This window comes from Saccopteryx bilineata, chromosome 2 (assembly GCF_036850765.1).
Source record: "Saccopteryx bilineata isolate mSacBil1 chromosome 2, mSacBil1_pri_phased_curated, whole genome shotgun sequence".
NCBI lineage: Eukaryota > Metazoa > Chordata > Mammalia > Chiroptera > Emballonuridae > Saccopteryx > Saccopteryx bilineata.
Window position 1 is genome coordinate 82,855,517 of NC_089491.1, and position 19,840 is coordinate 82,875,356.

The 19,840-nt window shown below is 40.0% G+C and overlaps 1 protein-coding gene across 1 annotated transcript; it reads left to right on the top strand.

Annotated features, from left to right (window-relative positions):
• The first annotated feature begins 18,497 nt into the window (after window positions 1-18,497).
• Window positions 18,498-19,067, top strand: LOC136322880 (interferon alpha-1-like). Its single transcript, XM_066254752.1, has one exon. It carries the CDS (start codon window positions 18,498-18,500, stop codon window positions 19,065-19,067), a length of 570 nt encoding a protein of 189 aa, XP_066110849.1.
• Window positions 19,068-19,840: the final 773 nt, after the last annotated feature.

Sequence of the window (19,840 nt, forward strand, 5' to 3'; positions counted from 1 at the left end):
AAGAAATCGGAACCTGGGATGCCTACCACCCAATCCGCGCTGTGCTCCTCCTCTGTGTGAAAGAAACAAGGATGGAGCCTGGCCAGGGGCCTTACCCTTTAGGTGACCGTGTAAGATGTAGGGAAAAACAATTTTTTTGGTGGCAAATTTTGGACAAGTTAAATTTCATAACTTTCAGACTCTTTGAGAGAGAAATTGACCCGCAAAGCGTGTGGAGTTGTGATGATGACCTGGGACCAAGTGTGGGAAAACAACTTAAAATTGAATAGCTGTATGCATATGTGGATCTCACTACTATGCATCCTCTCACTTTCAGTCCTGATCCCTGAGTATTAGCCTTGACAGAGCTTATTCCCAGTGGAACCCTCCACATACTCTCTTTGCTCCAGCTGTCACTTGCACACCCAGGCTCCCATGTTCCCAGTTCAGAGAGCTCACCTGAAAGGCACTGAGCAGACCAACTTCCCCTTCAGAGAAAGCGACTCATTTCTTCCATTATTCGGGCATCTGTCTCGCCAGCTTGCCCGGCGGAATCCCAAGGCCCCAGTGCAACATGAAGTTGACATGAGGGAGAAGCATAGGGAAGAGATATGAAGAAGGGCTGGAGGTAAGGGACAAAAAGAGTAACATAAAGTCAGGGAGAAAGGAGACTTCCCCAGACCTGCTGGCCAGGCTGTACTCATTCTTCTCCTGGATGTGCTTCTGAAACTCTTGCCCTTTCCAGACACCTGCTCAAGCTCCCCGATGAGGAGCTTTCCAAGCGGTGGCTCTGAGAAAGACAAACGTGCCTTAGTGAGTCACTCCTACAATGAATTATTGAGAGGCTCAAGGAAGAAATCAGACTAGGAGGGTCCTGGGAGTTTACCAGGACACGCAGTTGGACATAAAGTTGGGGAAGATCAACACTGTAGGAACAAAGCCTATTCTGCCTTGCTTGGTGCTAGGAAGCCCAGATCCACACACAGACCAGAAAGGGGCTCCCTTACGGTGTCAGGAATATTACCAGAGGTTATCTTTTCTTCATTCAGGTTTTTGACAAATTACAGATACCCATTTTAGAAAGTTTGGGGGCCTAAGAGGTAGGAACTTCTCTTCAAGGTTCCTGAATATAAAACATTTTAACACAAAGAAGAGCCAATCCTGATCTTTTCTTCTCATTTACTTGTGAGGAAGGGCTTCCGCTAGAGCCAGGCCTGCAGTGCTCCTTGGAGGAAACTCTCCAGTAGGTCAGGGAGAAGAGAAGAGGTGACCACAAAAGATTCAGTTTCTGACTGGAAAGCGCTTTTACTCCACCCTCACCTGTGGATTGTGTTTTCTCAGATACCATGAAAATTCATCAACAGTGAAGTGGGGGGGGTAGGGGACTCACAGCAGAGAGAGATGAAATAGAGAATGCAGGAATGGATACCACCCACCTCAAGGAGAAGAGATCTTTGCTTAGGACAGGAGATTAGTAAAGGCTTCTGGATACAAGAAGCCCCAGGTAGTGCCATAGGCTCCCCCAAAGAGTATCATCAACAAGAGAATGAGGCCTTTCTTTCAGTGCTTTCAGGTATTTAAAGAAGGAGGGAAATAAATATTCCAAGTTCATGCTTCCTGGAAGCCCAGTGTCCCCAGGCAGGCCACGGCAGTCAGGGTCACAAATGGCAGATCCATCAAGCCATCTCTACTCCTGCCTCAGGCTCTGTGTCTCCAAGACATTTTCTCAGCAAACTCCATCACCCTCTATCCCTAAGAAAACTTCTCTCCAGCAAGTATTTCCTTAAAACTAGAGAAAACTGTTTCTCACATCATGCATCCTCTGAAAAAAAAGGACTTTTTCTGAAAAACAATGAAGTTTATTCTGCACAAACATATATATTTTCCCTAGAAGAGAATGTTTTCTCTTGTGTCTGGGCCTTTGGGGGAAGGTTAGAAAATTCCGGGAACCAAGGCTTAGAGAAGAGCAGAGGAGGGCCCTAGCCCCAACTGGAGCAGATTTGAGCTTTCAGAGCTGAGGGAAGGAGTGTGACAGTGGCACTGCTCACCTGCGACCATCTCCGATTCCCTCAGGCGCCATCCTGAATACAGCCCTTCAACTACGGATACAAAAGCATAACGACTTGGCAAATGTTCTGAGCCTTAAAAAAATATGAGAAAAGCCATGATATTATATGCCCTGGAACTAAGTCCTTTCTCCTGCTCCATCATGATACTGAACTATAAACAACCAGGGTTCAGAATCACTGGGGTGAGTCACACAGGCACCAGTGCCAAAATGTCCTACCTCAACTATAGAAAAAGTAAGACTGGAACCTTCACTTATCTCCAAAATAGTGCTGGAATTTGTCCCTCTTGCACCCTGAGCTCAGAAGGAAAAGGAGCAAATCCCAAGACCTGAACATTTTGGTGAAGAATATTTTGCACCTGACTCTAAGGCCCTCTTCCATTCCTGACGAAGCCTGGATATATCAGGTCGGCTCAACAATTCTTAGCTCAGCAAAATGACAGCCAACAATTGACTAATTTTCTTCTCTCCTTTTCTTGTGTGACAGGCTCTGAAGCATCAAGGACACTGAACTCCTGTTCATGGTTGAGGAGGTGAGGACCAAGGAGGGCAAAGGGACGGCAGAGCAGGTGTCAGGTGTCAGCAAACTTGGGAGTGGAAACATGCTTTTTCAGGCTTGGGAAAGAAATCTACATCTACATCAGGTAGCACTCAGCTCACTCTCCAGCTACTTGAAGAGAGTTGCGTTCTAAATAATGGCTATAAGAATTGACCCACGACCTGGCTCATATTCCTCTAAACAGCTCAGCTTTTAAAGTATTCAGGGATTAGATCACTGTCCAGAAAAATGACTTTTTGAATTTTGGAAAAATGACCACCATCATGAGCACAAATCTGGTGAGCTTTAGCAGGAAGAGTGTTAGGGAAGATATGATTGAGGTGGGTCATTAGAGGGATGTGTCAAGTCCAAGGAACAAGGTAAGTGCTACTTACGGATCTTCCCTGTCTGTGGCACTCAGCTGACTTGAAACAAAATTTGAATTCAACAATGAATTCTTCCCACTGAGGAGGCAATCCACATGGTGCCTGGCTTGATGATGTCATTGCAGGGCAAAGGGATCATACAGCCTGCAGTGAAGGTGGTTCACTGCGCAGTCATACAACACCTATAGAAAAATGTGACAGATAGTGATTAAACACTTGGGGATGAGTATGTGGAAATGGTGGGAAACCAGTGAAGATGGGAAAAACAATCCAGCTAGTGAGAAGGAATAAGACTATTTCCATCATCAGTAATCAAGACAATTACCATCCCCAGGTAAGAACGCGTGCACTCAGTCTGACCCAGGTCCCTCCCACAGGCACCATGTGTTCTCCATTGGTGCCATGTCATTAGCAGTGTAGAGAGAGGGCATGACTTTGAGCACAAAGGCAATGTCTGCAAGGATGTTTTCAGGCTGGAAAACCCATTTTTGGGTATCTGTTCTCCTTGCCTTCATTATTTATGACTTGTGCCAGGTTTTGTTGTCAGTGCAAAGAGTTGGCCTCTGAGGATGGAGGCACCCTCTGTGATCTTTGTGAGCTTGGTAGAACCATGGGACATCTCCTTCAGGGACACACACACACCCATGTAGCACAATCAGGTTCTGCAATTTGTGACAAGACTTTCTCGGGGATCACCTTAGATTACCACCTAACCCACTGACATCAATATAGCCAAGTGTTTGAAATCATTCTTTATATTTATGACAACCATGTGTAACTGGGTCAACACCATTAAAAGGCTGAGTGATTGCTGAACAAAAAGAACCATGAAATAGTGTCACCAAAAAAAAAGAGCTGATGTGAAATTAAGAAAACAGCTGCTGGAGCAACTTGTACCATTTCCACAAGGAAGAGAGAAGAGGTTAGAGTTGACGTAGCTCATCCTGGCTCCACTCCAGCTTCTTCACCTGCTTTGGTTTCCATATCCAGGGCCTAGAGAACCAACTTTTGTCTCTCACAGAAAGAATAATACTTGCACTACCACACAAATGATAAGATTGTCTGCTTCGCATGACAAAAATTAATGAGAACTCAAAGGAGATAATCCTCAGGACAATGTCCTTTCTTATGTTTTATGGCCAAAGACTGTTCATCGACCACAGGGAAGTGCTGGCTTAAAGTACTGAATGACCAGCTAGGTGTCACATAGCAAGTCATACTTGGCTCCCAGAATGTACTTTTCTCCAGAAACACTGAAGCAATCAGACAAGATGTGCATACACAACGGGCTACCAAGAGATCTGTGTGGCACCCCACAGAAAGGGTCCCTTACACTAGCTCTATTTCTAGCTCTGCTTCCCTTTCTCTTTACCTAACTCTTGCCCACATAGACTGTTGGACAGCTTGTTTTTAAGTTTCAACAATGTGTCAATACAGGTGTCACGTAAGTGCCTTACATCCAAGTGGAAGTCTTTAAAGACAGAGCCATAGGGTAAAATTTATTGATCAAAATACATACACATTACAAATGTGAACTGTCCATTGTGTATGGAAAAAATTGCTATAGTGATCTACATTCAAGAGTGTATAAATTTATATTTGTTCCCACATATTGACCAACACAAGATCTTATCATTCTGTTTAGTTTTTGCCAATCTGATAGATGACAAATAGCACTTAGTAGCAAGCATTAGTTTTTCTTTTCCCTACTTGATAGTAGTTGTCAGTCACAGTGCAGTCAGGCAAACAGAGAAGTTACTCCAGCCTCCAGCTCATCTTCTGTAGCTGGTAAGGAAGAACTTGAAACAAACTGCTGGCAAAGGAGAAATATAGTGGAAGTAACTGGAGCCCCAGCATCACAAAGCACAGTTGAGAAGAACATATTTGAAGCTGAGACTTTAGCTTCAAAACCATACTTGAAGAGTTAAGAACTTTTCCCGTATTCATTAGAAATTCATATTTCTTCTTTGAACTTCTTATCTACAGGTAATGCACCTACTGATTTTGCATTGTCTTTTTCTTACTATTTAAAGAAATCATTATTTGTTTTTATACAAACTCTTTGTTTTAAGCAGGTAGTAGATAGACTCTCTCTCTCTCTCTCTCTCTCTCACACACACACACACACACACGCACACAGGCTGGAACGTTTTCAATTAGATCTCAGATCCCACTTCACACTTTTCTTCCCACCTTTCTGGCTGCCCAGTGTGAGTTTCACTTGTGACATCTAAATGGTTTTCTTAGGTTCAGTGTCTCAAATTCTTTTCAGTTTAAACCCATGAACAAGGTGATGACTTAATCTAGTTTTCAGGGCTTTAAAACCAACCCTAATGCTGATTTATCCCAAAGATAAACTCTGAAATATGAAAGCATCTCAAATTTAGGTTATTCAAATTTGAAACCTCCTGAGAAAACACAATCAACAAATAACATCAAACAACACTTTCCTTTTGTTTCCCATAAGATAATGGCAACTCCTTACTTCTAGGTTCTCAGGTTAAAATACATGAAATCATTCTCAACTCCTCTTTCTCTCTCAAAGCACGTTTATCTGAGTGTAAATTGAGGTTTGACACCATTGAGGGTTTTCATCTGGAATGTGAGAAAGTTCTGCATTCTGAGCACAAGACTTTTATATTTCTACTTATATCAATTGCTAAGGTGCAAACATCCTTCAATGATTAGATAAATTCTACTTTATTATGGATTTTTATTTACATATCTTCTGATTTATTTTATTGATATTTGACTTGTTACACATTGGGGTCTTTTTTGTGTTGTTTTTTTAGAGACAGGGAGAGAGTCAGAGAGAGGGATAGATAGGGACAGACAGACAGGAACGGAGAGAGATGAGAAGCATCAATCATCAGTTTTTTGTTGTTCATTGATTGCTTTCTCATATGTGCCTTGACTGGGAGGCTACAGCAGACCAAGTAACCCCTTGCTCAAGCCAGCGACCTTGGGTCCAAGCTGTTGAGCTTTGCTCAAACCAGATGAGCCCGCGCTCAAGCTGGCAACCTCGGGGTCTCGAAACTGTGTTCTCCACATCCCAGTCCACTGCACCACCGCCTGGTCAGGCTACACATTGTTTTTTAGATCTGTTTTTCTTTTTTAATCCTCTTAAAATATGAATCTGAATTTTATTCTTCTCAATGTACCACTTCTTTAAGATTCTCCCCTGAAGCATTTGCCAGTTAATTGTAGAACTAACAGGCTAAAAGTGACCCTAGGACAGAGCAGGGAAGCCCACAATTATTGTGAAAACATTTTCCTCTAGACATATTTTTAGGTTATCTATCAATATATCTACTTTAAAGCCAGTCTATATTCCTCTGTCTCCTTGTCTGTCAAGGCTCTTATATAGATGCCACTTAAATATTCTGCAGATCAAACATATATCCATGTCAGCTATGAGCCCAGCCTTGATTTATTTGAACTATGTCAAAGCTTATCATCTCTACCCAGCACCGCATTTGTTCAATACCATGGATTGAAGTTTGGCTGCGATTTGAGCATTGGGTTAATTACTGAAAAGAAGGTGTGCTTCCTGTCCTCAAAAAATGTGCTATTCTAAAGAGAGACTTTAAATTATCAGTATGTCAAAGTCCTGTGCAGAATATGTTGTTATTCCGGTATAGCCAAATTGCTGTCGTAATGAACCAGAATTAATTTATTAATATTGACAACAATCCTACCAAGCTTTTTAACATTTCATCCACTATATTTAAACTTTTATTATTTTAATTATTTACTATGTCTTGTACTTATTTCCCCCTTTCCCCCCAGTCACCCACGTCTTTTAAAATCTTGAGATTGACTCCCCACAGCAGGAGAACATCTACATTTCTTATTTCCACCCAGTGTCCTGCACAATGTTAGAAATATTGTAGGTCCTCAGGGTTGTTAATAGAAGTGAGAAATGTAACAAGCTTAACATTGTTGTGCCAGTAAAACTGTTTGATGACTACCTTCTGGCCGCATTTTCTCTCCTGGGTCCCTCCTGTCTTCTCAGGTGAGCTGTACACTTCTTCAGCAGGCATCTCCTTAGTCTTTCCCTCCACTTGTTGCAATTATTTTTATCTTCTTATAGCACTGGTTTCTCAGCTTTAAAATAGGGATAATGAGAATACTACATTCCATGCAAGATACCACCTCATTATATTCTCCACATAATCAGAACATAACAACTTATAAAGTTATTATCATAATTAACTGAGTATGTTACATAAGGCATCAAAGACTTATTAAACATAATAATGAAAGTTGTAACTGTGATAGGTGAATACAAAGGTATAAAAGTCATTATGTCCTGCCTCACAAAAGCTTATCATGGCACATCTGTGCTTCGCTCAGCTCATAATTTCATTATGCAAAATTTCTATCTCTGTACATTGAACTAAGATCTTCTTTTATAATATTTTATAGAAGATATATACATAAAAATTTTTAAATTCAACTGGCAAGTGAAGTATTTTTATGTCCATACTAAACTATACATTAAAAACACTTAAGGATAGTCACAGGGCATTAAAGTAGAATGCAAACCGTGCTCTTGGCACCTAAGATATTTATTAAGTAGTAAATAATATGACAGTAAGTGCAAACCTGTATTACATTGAAATGGAAAATATCTTGACACAAATAGATTACAAATTTTAGGCAACTTATCCATATGAGATGACAGTTTGAAAACATTAACATAACTCTCCAGTGAAAAATCGTGACTATATGCAGAGCTGAATACTTAATAGAAAACTCTGGCTTAAAACTAAGGAATAAGAAAATTTTTGAAAATGAAATTAACTATTTAAAATATTCACTAGATCATAAGATATTACCAAATGTTGCAATTCTTTCCATTGAAAATGAGACAAGCAGAGAAGTAAACTTGAAAATATGACTGATGAGTTTGTTTCCAGTAAAGCCAGGAGATTATAATGGAGCCTAGTTTTGGCATTTAAAAAAATTCAAATTTCATGTGAGTTTTAATACTCCTAAAACTTTAAAATAAATTTTTGACCACTTTAACATTGTAGGAGAAATTAACCATTAAAATTGAATGCAACTATATTACACACACACACACACACACACACACACACTTTCCCTTTAGTCCTGACTTCTTTAGGTCTCAGTTGTGCCCCCAAGTCATTTCACAGGAGTGTCCTAATATTTCGTGGGATCTTGCCTAGACTGCAGATTCCTTTCCCCTTTCCCTGAATTCGAGACTTTCCTCCTCAAACAACCCTGTGTATCTGAATACATAGCACAGCACGCTCTGCTTTGGAGCCGTCAACCCCTGAATAGATGGGCACTTTTGTAAACCATTCTGCCTGAAATGCTCTCTGAGGAAGGAAAGGTCACCGCAGGGGTAGGTACGGCTGAAGGTGAAATTTCGGATCTCCTGGTAGACGTGCCTCTCAAGTCCAAGGCTCTGGACTTCCATGCGGGTCTCGCTGGGTCGGCTTCGCGGGTTGGCCACTGCTGCGCGTGACACCCCCTTCCAGCCGCTGGGGCACAGCGAAGGGAGCATTGCTAGCGGATGAGTGGTGCCTGCTTGCTCAGTTTCACTGATATTGGTGAAATGCTCAATTTTGGAACTTCCTAGTCTCTGCTTATAGCAGTCGGGATGTTCTGTTCCAACCTTCACGTTTTACCTGTTTGTATATGCCGTCTTATATGTTCCCAATCTTTTCCCATATTCATGTAAATGGAAGCATACGTATTTGCCCTTTTTAATCCCCCAAAGCCACTAGCTCAGTGTTTTCTGGAGAAGTCACTGTGATGTTTGTAATTCAAATCATTCTCTGGTGCAGGAGCGTATAACTTTTATGGGTCTTGTCTCCCATGCTTCCCATACATTTATGGCGAGAATTAATTGAGCAATATGTGGGAACCACGTGGCATACATTTAATATGGTTAATTTAAAATTACTATTAAAATTTTGTTGATTACATTTTAGGATCTCAAAAATCATGGCCAGTTCATCACTTCATTTTCTTTATAATCAACATAGTTTGCTATTTGGTCAATGAACTACACACATTTAGAGGTGAAAGACACATAAGTGAAAAGATAAAATTTGTAATCAGTGAGAAGAGCTTCCCAGAAAAAAAAGGAGATGGTTCAGTGCCGTTTGCACAATCCTCTAGTGTTGTGGACGAGGAGGTAGAGTTTGGAATCTAACATAGTAGGTGTTGAAACCTGGATTTGCCATTTACTTATTAGATTGTTCTATTTATACAAACTCTTAGTGGGTGGCTTTTTGGAAATGAGAATATTAACAATTCAGTTTCAACTGTTTGGAAGGGTTAAATAACTGGTAGAAAGGACAAAGTAATTTTTAAAACTTTAAAGATAATGTTTGCTATTATCATCATCATTTTTGGTAAAAACTAAATAAATTCTGTGCAATTGGTGTGGTAGGTGCTCGGTGATCATGATCAGAGAAGCACTTGTAACATTTAATTAGTAACCAATTCAGAATTCATGTATGATAAGAATAAATGTGGACAATGAAAAATGTTCTAATGAAACCATGTCACAAAACACAATTCCTTTAGATCTTCTTACATGGTGTTGGAACCGAATGTGTTTACCAAAATACATGCTGAAACTGTATCCCTCAATAAGGTGCATTAGAACAGGGGTCGGGAACCTATGGCTTGCGAGCCAGATGTGGCTCTTTTGATGGCTGCATCTGGCTCGCAGACAAATCTTTAATAAAAAAAAATAATAATGTTAAAAATATAAAACATTCTCATGTATTACAATTCATTCATTTCCTACCGCTCATGTTCATGGTTGCGGGTAGCTGGAGCCAATCACAGCTGTCCTCCGGGACAACACCAAATTTTTATTGGATAATGCATAACGTACACGGGTAGTTGTATGGCTCTCATGGAATTACATTTTAAAATATGTGGCGTTCATGGCTCTTTCAGCCAAAAAGGTTCCCAACCCCTGCATTAGAAGGTGGGGTCTTTGGTGGTGGGGGAGTCAGGATTAGATGAGATTATAAAGGTGGAGCTGCCATGATGGGATTAATGCCTTTATGAGAGTCATAACTAGCTTCCTCCCTCCATTCTCCACCATGTGAGGATAGAAGGAAAAGAGGGCGGTCTACAGCCCAGGAGCAGGCTCTCAACAGAACTCAATCATGCTGCACTCTCATCTTCAACTTCCAGCCTCCAGAATTGTGATGAGTACATTTGTTGTTTAGAAACCTCCAGGTCTATGCTCCTTTTCTATAGCAGTCTCAACTAAGACAGGTGGCATCATTCATTTAGCACCTAAGGATAAATGGGTTGACACTATGCCTAAATATCTCTAGTTCAAACAATACATGACAGAGATGAAATTGTCATGGATAATTATTTCTCAATCCCTTTTTTAAAAAAGAAAACCTGATATCTGTGCTCACAGGTGAAAAACAGATGCAGAAAGAAAAGGGGAATGATGGCCCCATCTGACAGGCATAGAGTATTAACGGAGAAAGGAAACAGCAAGAAGTAGCATGAGACCATAAGAAAGAGAACACTGGTGTTTGGTTCCCCCCAGATTATAATCCCAAATAAAATTTTTTTTTTTTGTATTTTTCTGAAACTGGAAACAGGGAGAAACAGTCAGACAGACTCTCGCATGCGCCCTACCGGGATCCACCCGGCACACCCACCAGGGGGCGACACTCTGCCCACCAGGGGGCGATGCTCTACCCCTCCGGGGCTTCGCTCTGTTGCAACCAGAGCCACTCTAGCACCTGGGGCAGAGGCCAAGGAGCCATCCCCAGCTCCCGGGCCATCTTTGCTCCAATGGAGCCTCGGCTGCGGGAGGGGAAGAGAGAGACAGAGAGGAAGGAGAGGGGGAGGGGTGGAGAAGCAGATGGGCGCTTCTCCTGTGTGCCCTGGCCGGAAATCGAACCCGGGACTTCTGCACGCCAGGCCGATGCTCTACCACTGAGCCAACCAGCCAGGGCCCAAATAAATTTTTAAAGTCATTTTTATTCTTTGGTTTTTGAAAAAATTTTCAGGCCATGTAAGCAATAGTTTCCTATTATAGTCTGGTCTAAATATTTGCATCAAACATTTCTTTAGTTAGTAACCAGTCAAAAAGTAAGAAAATAAGCCATTTGCTAGAATTCATGTACCAATACAGTGAATTTCATTCTCATAACAGTCAAAATGCTTTTTTTCAACTTGTTTTCCTGTCAACTTGTAAATAAAGAGAAGGAGCCTACCTGATTCCAGGGCCAACATTATTTTTTATTTATTTTCTTATCACGCTTGACTAGGCCAGGCAGAAAACTAGGGTTCTTTTAAATTTAATCTTCTCAGGAAAAAATATTCTAAAGGCAGTAGGCCATTTTATCTGGTTTCTTAATAGACTTTCATAGTCTTTAATGTAAAAATGAGTTTTTAATATCTATCAGGGTCTAGTAGGGAAATAGAGGACTTACTGGTTAATTCAGACACACCGAATGCTAAACACTATATTTTGCAGTATGTTGAACTGAAGATCTGTTTCTGAGTACAATGTATTTCTATAAATGCTTAAAATTATCATAAACGTTTAGGCATATAAAGGCTTATTATGGAATGCAGTAGTTAGCAAAGAAAAAATCTCTCTCAATTTGATGTCTAATTTTATTAATTAATGATCCTAATATTAAATTCTACGCACCCACCATATATGCAAAGGTTCTTATTGACATGAGGAAAATTCTGTTTATCCATGCCAAACAGTTGCATTTTTTTTAAGTCTTCTGAAGATATCCCTCCTATTTTTTAAAAAACCTGTTCAAACATTATTTAAATTTTTCTTGGAATAGTTTTAACATCCTGAATAGTGATAAATACACTTACAGAAAACCGATCTGCCTGAGAAAGCGATGGAGGTGCAGCCCATCTCCATCCCCCCCTCAGTCTCACATTTAGACCTTACATCCCTTTATGAAGCACTGGACCTCTTACCCGCCCCATGCCTCACCGTGGTGCATTCTAGAAGGCTTCGTTCCTGAGAAGGGGTCTCTTGGTACGAAAGCAGAGGAGGCATTAGTAAGTTGCTTACACTTTATCACTCACCTCTTCTCTCTCTCCTGTATACCATCTTCTGTTCACTGGCTGGTTGTGCTCAACATTAAATGTACTTTATTGTCATCTTCTTCATCCTAAATATGATCATTTCTTAGTCCTACAACCACCTGTATTATCTTGCTCCTGTCGTTCTGTTCATAGCCAAACTTCTTGAATGTTCTCTGCGAGATCTGTCCCTACTTCTTCACAGGCAGATCACTTCTCCACTCACTATAATGTGCCTCCAGCCTCCCTGTTCTCCTGTATGACTCAGGCAAAGTTCACAGTAAACCACACCTTACTCAGGTCACAGGTCACCCTCAGTCATTCGTGACTGACATTTCAGAAGCATTTGACACTGCCCACTTCCTCCATTTAAAGTCTGCCCTTCATCTGGCTGCTGGGCCATCACCATCTCCTGCTTTTCTGCTCCCCACTCCTTTCCTTTGCTGATCACACCTTTCATCTTAGGGAATCTTGGTGTTCTTCAAAATGCTCAGATAGGCACCACACCTCAGCATCTCTGCATATACATTCTCAGATGTCATCTCTATGATTATGACTTGCACATATATGTAATTACTCAGAATCATATATCCAAACATGAGACCTGCATTTCTTCCTGCTACCCTAGAACACCTGCACTTTACATGTCCAAAATGGATCATCAGGCGTTTACCAGGCCAGCTTCTCCAGATCCTTGGGGTGGCAGCTTAGCAGCTGATTGCTCCAGAAGCTTTCCCTGACCCATACAAGCCTTACATGCTCCAAGGATGTCCTGCTGATGTCATATGCATTAATAACTTTGTCATATGCATCAATGACTTTAACTGAATATTCAGTTACCATATACTCACCAGCTGGAAGCTCTGTGACAGGAGGCAAAGGGTATGCTTTTCACCTTGTATCTGGACCCAGTAGAGTACCAACAAATGGAAGATACATTCATTACTTGTTGAAATTTTAATTCCATGAACCTATATTCCCATTTTAGTTTCTTATCCATGCTACTGCAGAAATTGAATCAAAATTTCTCCAAGAATGCAGGAGTGAAACTGAATAGCTATAATGTGTCAGTCTCTCATGCATGTCTTTACAGCTCAGGAAGGGTCTACTTGATTATGCACCCATTAACCCTGTGTTCTCTGCCAGAGAGCCCCATTATAGAAATTAGTATCATTGTTTTATTTACCAATATATTCACATATACAAGTCAATTACTGAGAGCAAAGACACTTCAAACTATTTTATTAATCAGTGAAATGAATAAAAACCATTTATTTTCTTTGAATTTTAACGCAGAATAAATGTTTAAGGGCACTTTGTATCTCTTTGAGAGTCGAGTAAAAACTAATACTTTTTAAAAAAACATTTTATTTATTCATTTTAGCAGGAGAAAGGGAGAAAGAGAGAGAGAGAGAGAGGAACATAGAGTTGTTCCTGTATGTGCCCTTATCATGGATCAAACCAGCAACCTCTAAACTTCAGGATGAAGCTCTAACCAACCAAGCTATCTGGCCAAGGCTAAAAACAAACTCTTAAAATATGGATTTATAGCCCCAAAGCAAAGAAAAACAGAACACAAAGCTGACCATAATGTAATATGAAGAATAAATTATGTAAATACAACAAACATCATAAACAGATAAATTCTAATGACCATGAATTAAGTTATTTTCTCCTGATTCAAAGTAGTTTCCTCATTTCATTGAAAAACAATCTGCTGCCTGACCCGTGGTGGCGCAGTAGACAGAGTGTCAGTCTGGAATGCTGAGGTCTCCAGTTTGAAACCTTGGGCTTACCAGGTCAAGGCACACAGGAGAAGCTTCCTGCCCCCCTCCCACTACCCACCCCCCACTCTAGTCCCTCCAACCTACTTTTCACTCTTTTTCACTCAAATAAATAAATAAAATCTTAAAATTGGCCCAAAATAACTCAATGCTTTATACAGCTGGAGTAGAAACAAAGAAGTCTTTATATACGTATAAGCTTGAGGCTTATAAATAGATTAGATTCATCAGTAGATAAAGAATGAATTCTGATTGGCCCTAAGTCTCCTTTCCAGCTTCCTGCTTTGCTGTGAGCTTGATGATACAGAGACAGCACTTACTGATTTTCATTTCTTGACTTCCAGGTTGATAATGTGACAGGCACAGCAGCTGGAGACTCTCTTTCTCAGATAGAGGCCAGTTCTTTGGAAATACCTCTTCACAGCTGGGCTAGAGTCCTCATTGCCCAGGAGGGCCTTCTCTTCCCCCATCTCCAGCACCCAGTTGCTCTCCAGGTCTCCAAGCTACTGACCAGGACCAGTGAGGAGTTTCAGCTGTTTGTGCTGAGGAGGTAGAAGATCCTCTGACATCACATGGAGACGGAGGTGGCCTGAGATTTTTGGCATTGGTTGCCATCAGCTACCTCTGGGGGAACCTGAAAACATCCTTGTCCTTGATGCAGAAAAATTGGGGAAATAATTCCCTCCTGGTGCAAAGCTGTGAAGGTCTCCTGCTTTGGCACACCATGGTTGTAGGACCAGGTCACAGCTAAGGGTACAGGCAGAGCTGGAGACATTATTCTCAGTGTCACTAGTGAAGAGGTCAGCAGGCCCCCAGTGAGCTTGGTGATGCAACTGTCTGGCTTAGGGGTCCTTTACGCAGCTGTACTGAGCAACTTCTTGCGAATCAGATTCTTAAATAAGCCAGGATTATCATTTTCTGTACTTACTCCAATTTTGTTTCCACTTATTTCCAATTTCTCTTCTATTTATGGTCATAACTTCAACAGTTCTCTTGCACCATTATTACAATGGAAAATAACAAATCTCGACCCTGACACGATATAGAACCCGAAATGACAGCCTATCAGAATGGCACCCTAACCTAACAAGCTACCCTGCCAGTGCCATCACATTTCTTTATTGGAGTCATAGCAGCATAGCTCATGTTTTCTGACACAGTCTGCAGATAATAGCTGCATAAAACTGATCAAGGGTTAATTCATATAGTTTTCTTCATCCTGTCCCCAAAATGTAATGGCTACATAGATGTGACATACAACATGTTTGGAAATGTAGATTCAGGGGAAGTAAGTCATAGATGGTGACCACACTCCAGGGAGCAGGGAGAACAGACACTGAGGCATGATTCGCATTAATAAAAAATCAATCTTCAGTACAGCTAAGAGCAAATACATAGGACTGATGAAGGGGACGAACTGAAAGGCAGAAGAAAGTTTACTTTCTGACAAATATCTGTGGTTCCCAAATTTATTTATTTATTTAAAATTTTTACATTGATTAGAGAGAGAAATATCAATTCATTGTTCCACTTAGTTGTACACTCACTGGTTGCTTCTAGTACATGCCCTGGCCTGTGATCATAGCTGAGCCATCATACTGGGGATGATGCTCTATCCACTCAGAACCCAGACAGGGAGAATTTAAATGACATCAGATGCTCATTTCCTCTTCTGAAAAACTGACACAGCTTTAATAGTGAACACACAGGAAATTGTAAAAATTAAATAAATTAAAATTTGCAAATTACAGGCTGAGAATCTGAACATGGTGGATGATAGTTGCCTTTAGTATTAATGTAACATACAATAATCTATAAAGTCCATATTCAGCCAAGCCTAGTCAGTTCAACACAAGCTATTTTTTTTTTTTTTTTTACAGGGACAGACAGGAATGGAGAGAGATGAGAAGCATCAATCATCAGTTTTTTGTTGCAACACCTTAGTTGTTCATTGATTGCTTTCTCATATGTGCCTTGACCGTGGGCCTTCAGCAGACCGAGTAACCCCTTGCTTGAGCCAGCGACCTTGGGTCCAAGCTGGTGAGCTTTGCTCAAACCAGATGAGCCCGCGCTCAAGCTGGCGACCTCGGGGTCTCGAACCTGGGTCCTCCGCATGCCAGTTTGATGCTCTATCCACTGCGCCACTGCCTGGTCAGGCCCAACACAAGCTTTGATGGCAACTGCTTAAATACTCATTGAGGTCCCCCAGCAAATGGAAACTCTAGACGAGGGGAATTGTTTGTAGGACTGAGAAGGAACAGAGCCCCATTTCCACCCTTAGATCTGTGCCTGAACCACTAATGAGAGAATCTTACAGCTTACTTTCCAGAGAACCAGGGTGGAGGAAAGTTGCCTGACAAAGTATACCATTGCTGTTCTGCAAATGGTATAAATGAACTAAGTAATCCCTTCTTTATCCACAGAATGTGCCTCTGGTGATAAAACTATAAAAAATAAAATTTAAATAAAAATTTTAAAAAGGTCATGAGTGAGATAAGAAATGAGACACACCTACATTTTCAGCCGCTAAAGATTATAACACTAGTTCAAAAGCTATTTCTTCAGTTAGTGGCACAGATTTTTAAAGGCATCAAATCTAAGAATCAAGATAAGTAATACTTTCTTGCAATATTAAAAAATAAAAATTAATGACAAAACATCTATGGTGAACTAAGTACCAAAACTGAAATGATGCTTTAGTATTAAAAATATTTTTAAATTTTAAGCTTTATAATCATATTTAATATCAAAACAGTGTAATATTTTGAAAACTTTAAAAAAATCTGGAGGGTTGATGCAACCTAACTTCTTAAACAAACTAAAAAGAGTTTAGGATCAAATTGAAAGTTAACTCTTTACATAGTAATAGTCAGTATTAATCCCCATTTCCTTTATTTACCACAACGGTGTCCTTTTGTTTGAGAAAAATAGGCTAGATTGAAAACTCTGATAGATAGACCTTTGAGAAATTTGAAATTTCATGCAAAAATACAAAGAAAGATTTAAATTGATGTTTTCTAATATTCTCATTGTGAATAAGATTGCTCCCAAGGTTGTGCAAAATTTAGTTTTTATAAATGTGAACAAATCTTAGATAATATAAGCATTTGTGGTGATCCAAAACTCAACCCTGTTTAATTAAATTTTATTCCTTAGCATTCATTTTTCTCTGGGTTCTCCTGCGTATCACATTGGAAATATTGACACTGAGTTCAGGGAAGATACAGGAAATGTATGCACGATCAGTGCTACAATCCTCTGGTGACTTGATTGCTCATTGGAGGACTTCCCTCCATTGTTTGCTTGATCTCAGAGTCCCAGTGTGAGAGGAGTCCTTTGCTTACTTAAGAGCTGCCACTGACTGTCTGGTGCATGTTGCTTAGGTTTGAGCCTCAGTGTGATGTGGGCTTTGAGAATTAAACGGAACTAGTTGTGATATTTTGTGCTACTAAAGTTATTCAACATCAGTAATTATGCCAAACGCTAAACAGAGAAAATTTGGACAATCTCTAGATGAAAATCTAGCAGCTGGTGAAGTTAAAATTATTTTCTGGTATTAAGCAAAATTAAAAGTTAAGTATCTAAAGCAGGGGTCCCCAAACTACGGCCCGCGGGCCGCATGCGGCCCCCTGAGGCCATTTATCCGGCCCCCGCCGCACTTCCGGAAGGGGCATCTCTTTCATTGGTGGTCAGTGAGAGGAGCATAGTTCCCATTGAAATACTGGTCAGTTAGTTGATTTAAATTTACTTGTTCTTCATTTTATTTTATTTTATTTGTTCTTCATTTTAAGTATTGTATTTGTTCCCATTTTATTTTTTTACTTTAAAATAAGATATGTGCAGTGTGCATAGGGATTTGTTCACAGTTTTTTTTATAGTCCAGCCATCAATGGTCTGAGGGACAGTGAACTGGCCCCCTGTGTAAAAAGTTTGGGGACCCCTGATCTAAAGTAAATGTTATGAAAATAATTTAATTTTTTGATGCTGCTTAGCAGTTTGGAATGATTTTAATTTATATTTATACATTGGGATTGTTCTGAAGTGTTATGTAAAATTTTATTTTAATATATAATTGGATACATTAATATTTATATGAATAAATATATTACATTAAAATTGCATTGAAAACTTAGTTATAAAGTTAAATTAAAGAAACTTGAATTTAATGAAATCAAACATCAATTAAACTGACATTTTAATATTATTTAGTTAAATGACAATAGCTTTTTCATGTAATTGTAGCTTGAAATTTTTATTTAGTAAGTCTAAATCTTTCAGTGCAGAAAATGAGTCAACTTTACACTTTCTTCTTCTATGTGTAAAGCATAGATAAAAATAAAGTACATATATATGTATACATCCTATAGATCTGTGTTATTAGTTTGCTTGGGAGATTCAATTCAGAAAATATCTGAATGACTGTGTGGGCAAGGGGCAATAGGAAAAATAATGGTCTGAAAAACACTGCTCAAAACGCAAGTGGAAAGTGCATAAAGGAAAGCAAAAGCAGAAGTAGAAAGGAGGAGAACCGTTCAGAAATGGAAAACTCCTGTGTTCTCTATATAAGACACATGCACAAGGGAAGGTCTTAGACAGCCTAGAGACCAAGGTTCAGAGAGTCACCCAGCTCAGCCAGGCCAGCAGCACCTGCAAGATCCCCAATGGCCCTATCTTTGTCCTTCCTGGTGGCCCTGGTGGTGCTCAGCTGCAACCCCATCTGCTGTCTGGGCAGTGACCTGCCTCAGACTCACAGCCTGGTTATCAAGAGGACCTTGATGCTCCTGAGACAAATGAGGAGAATCTCCCTTTTCTCCTGCCTGAAGGACAGAACCGACTTTGGCTTCCCCAAGGAGGTGTTTGGTGATAGCCAGGTCCAGAAGGCTGAAGCCATCTCTGCTGTCCAGGAGATGATGCTGCAGACCTTCCACCTCTTCAGAACAGAAGAGTCGTTTGCTGCTTGGGATAAGGCCCTTCTGGACCAGCTGTGCACCACACTCTATCAGCAGCTGAGTCGCTCGAAAACCTCTCTGACACGAGAGGTGGAGACAAAAAAGACTCCACTGATGAGTGAGGACTCCTTCCTGGCTGTGAGGAACTACTTCCAGAGAATCACTCTCTACCTGCAAGAGAAGAATCATAGCCCTTGTGCCTGGGAGATTGTCAGAGCAGACATCATGAGATCCTTGTCTTTATCAGCAAACTTGGAAGCAAGATTATGGAGTAAGGAATGACACCTGGTTCCACGTGGAAATGAGTCTCACTGACTAATAAACTCACACTTCATCATTCTGTCATGTCTAAGCTCCCTCTTGTTTCTGCTGTAATCATGATACAGATGAAATCAATATGTTATATGTTTCAGGATTATTATGTCACAGAACACCAATAGACCCCATGCTTATTTATTTATTTACCTATTTATTTAAATATTCATATATTTATTTATTTATATGATTTAAATTGTTTTTGTTCATGTACCTTTATATTGTGTTGTTATAATAAAATATGTTCTTTGTAATTAGTCAGTTTATGATATCTTGTATGATTAAATTTTTGTCATAATAAACATCTAATTCTAAAAAAGTACACCAGGCTGATTGTGCAACTTGATTAAACAATGTATGGCACAATTCATTTATCAAATTTTAAGTAACCATTAACTTTCTCTAAGCCATGTTGTGTGTTGCTCTCATGAAATAGAGGTGAACATAATGAGTACAGTTCCTGTTCTCTAGTATCTTTTCTTTCTATGGAGAAAGAAACTTAAAAATAATAACCAAAATTAATATCAGTTATATTAAATGCTATATTGAGAAGAGAGCCAGACATATAAATTCTCTCACAGGAAGATGCCAGGAAATACAATTTGATGCAGTTGAAATCCTCTACAGATGATTGAATGGACATCTAAAGGCCCATGTCTATTGTCACTGGGATGTGTGAGTTTGTAATTTACAAGGAATACCATGGATGCAGGTCCATGCGTGACAAGCGAAAGCCAGAA

What these genes read in the sequence shown, in the direction of transcription:
- LOC136322880 (XM_066254752.1), top strand. Translation starts at nt 18,498, where the DNA reads ATGGCCCTATCTTTGTCCTTCCTGGTGGCCCTGGTGGTGCTCAGCTGC.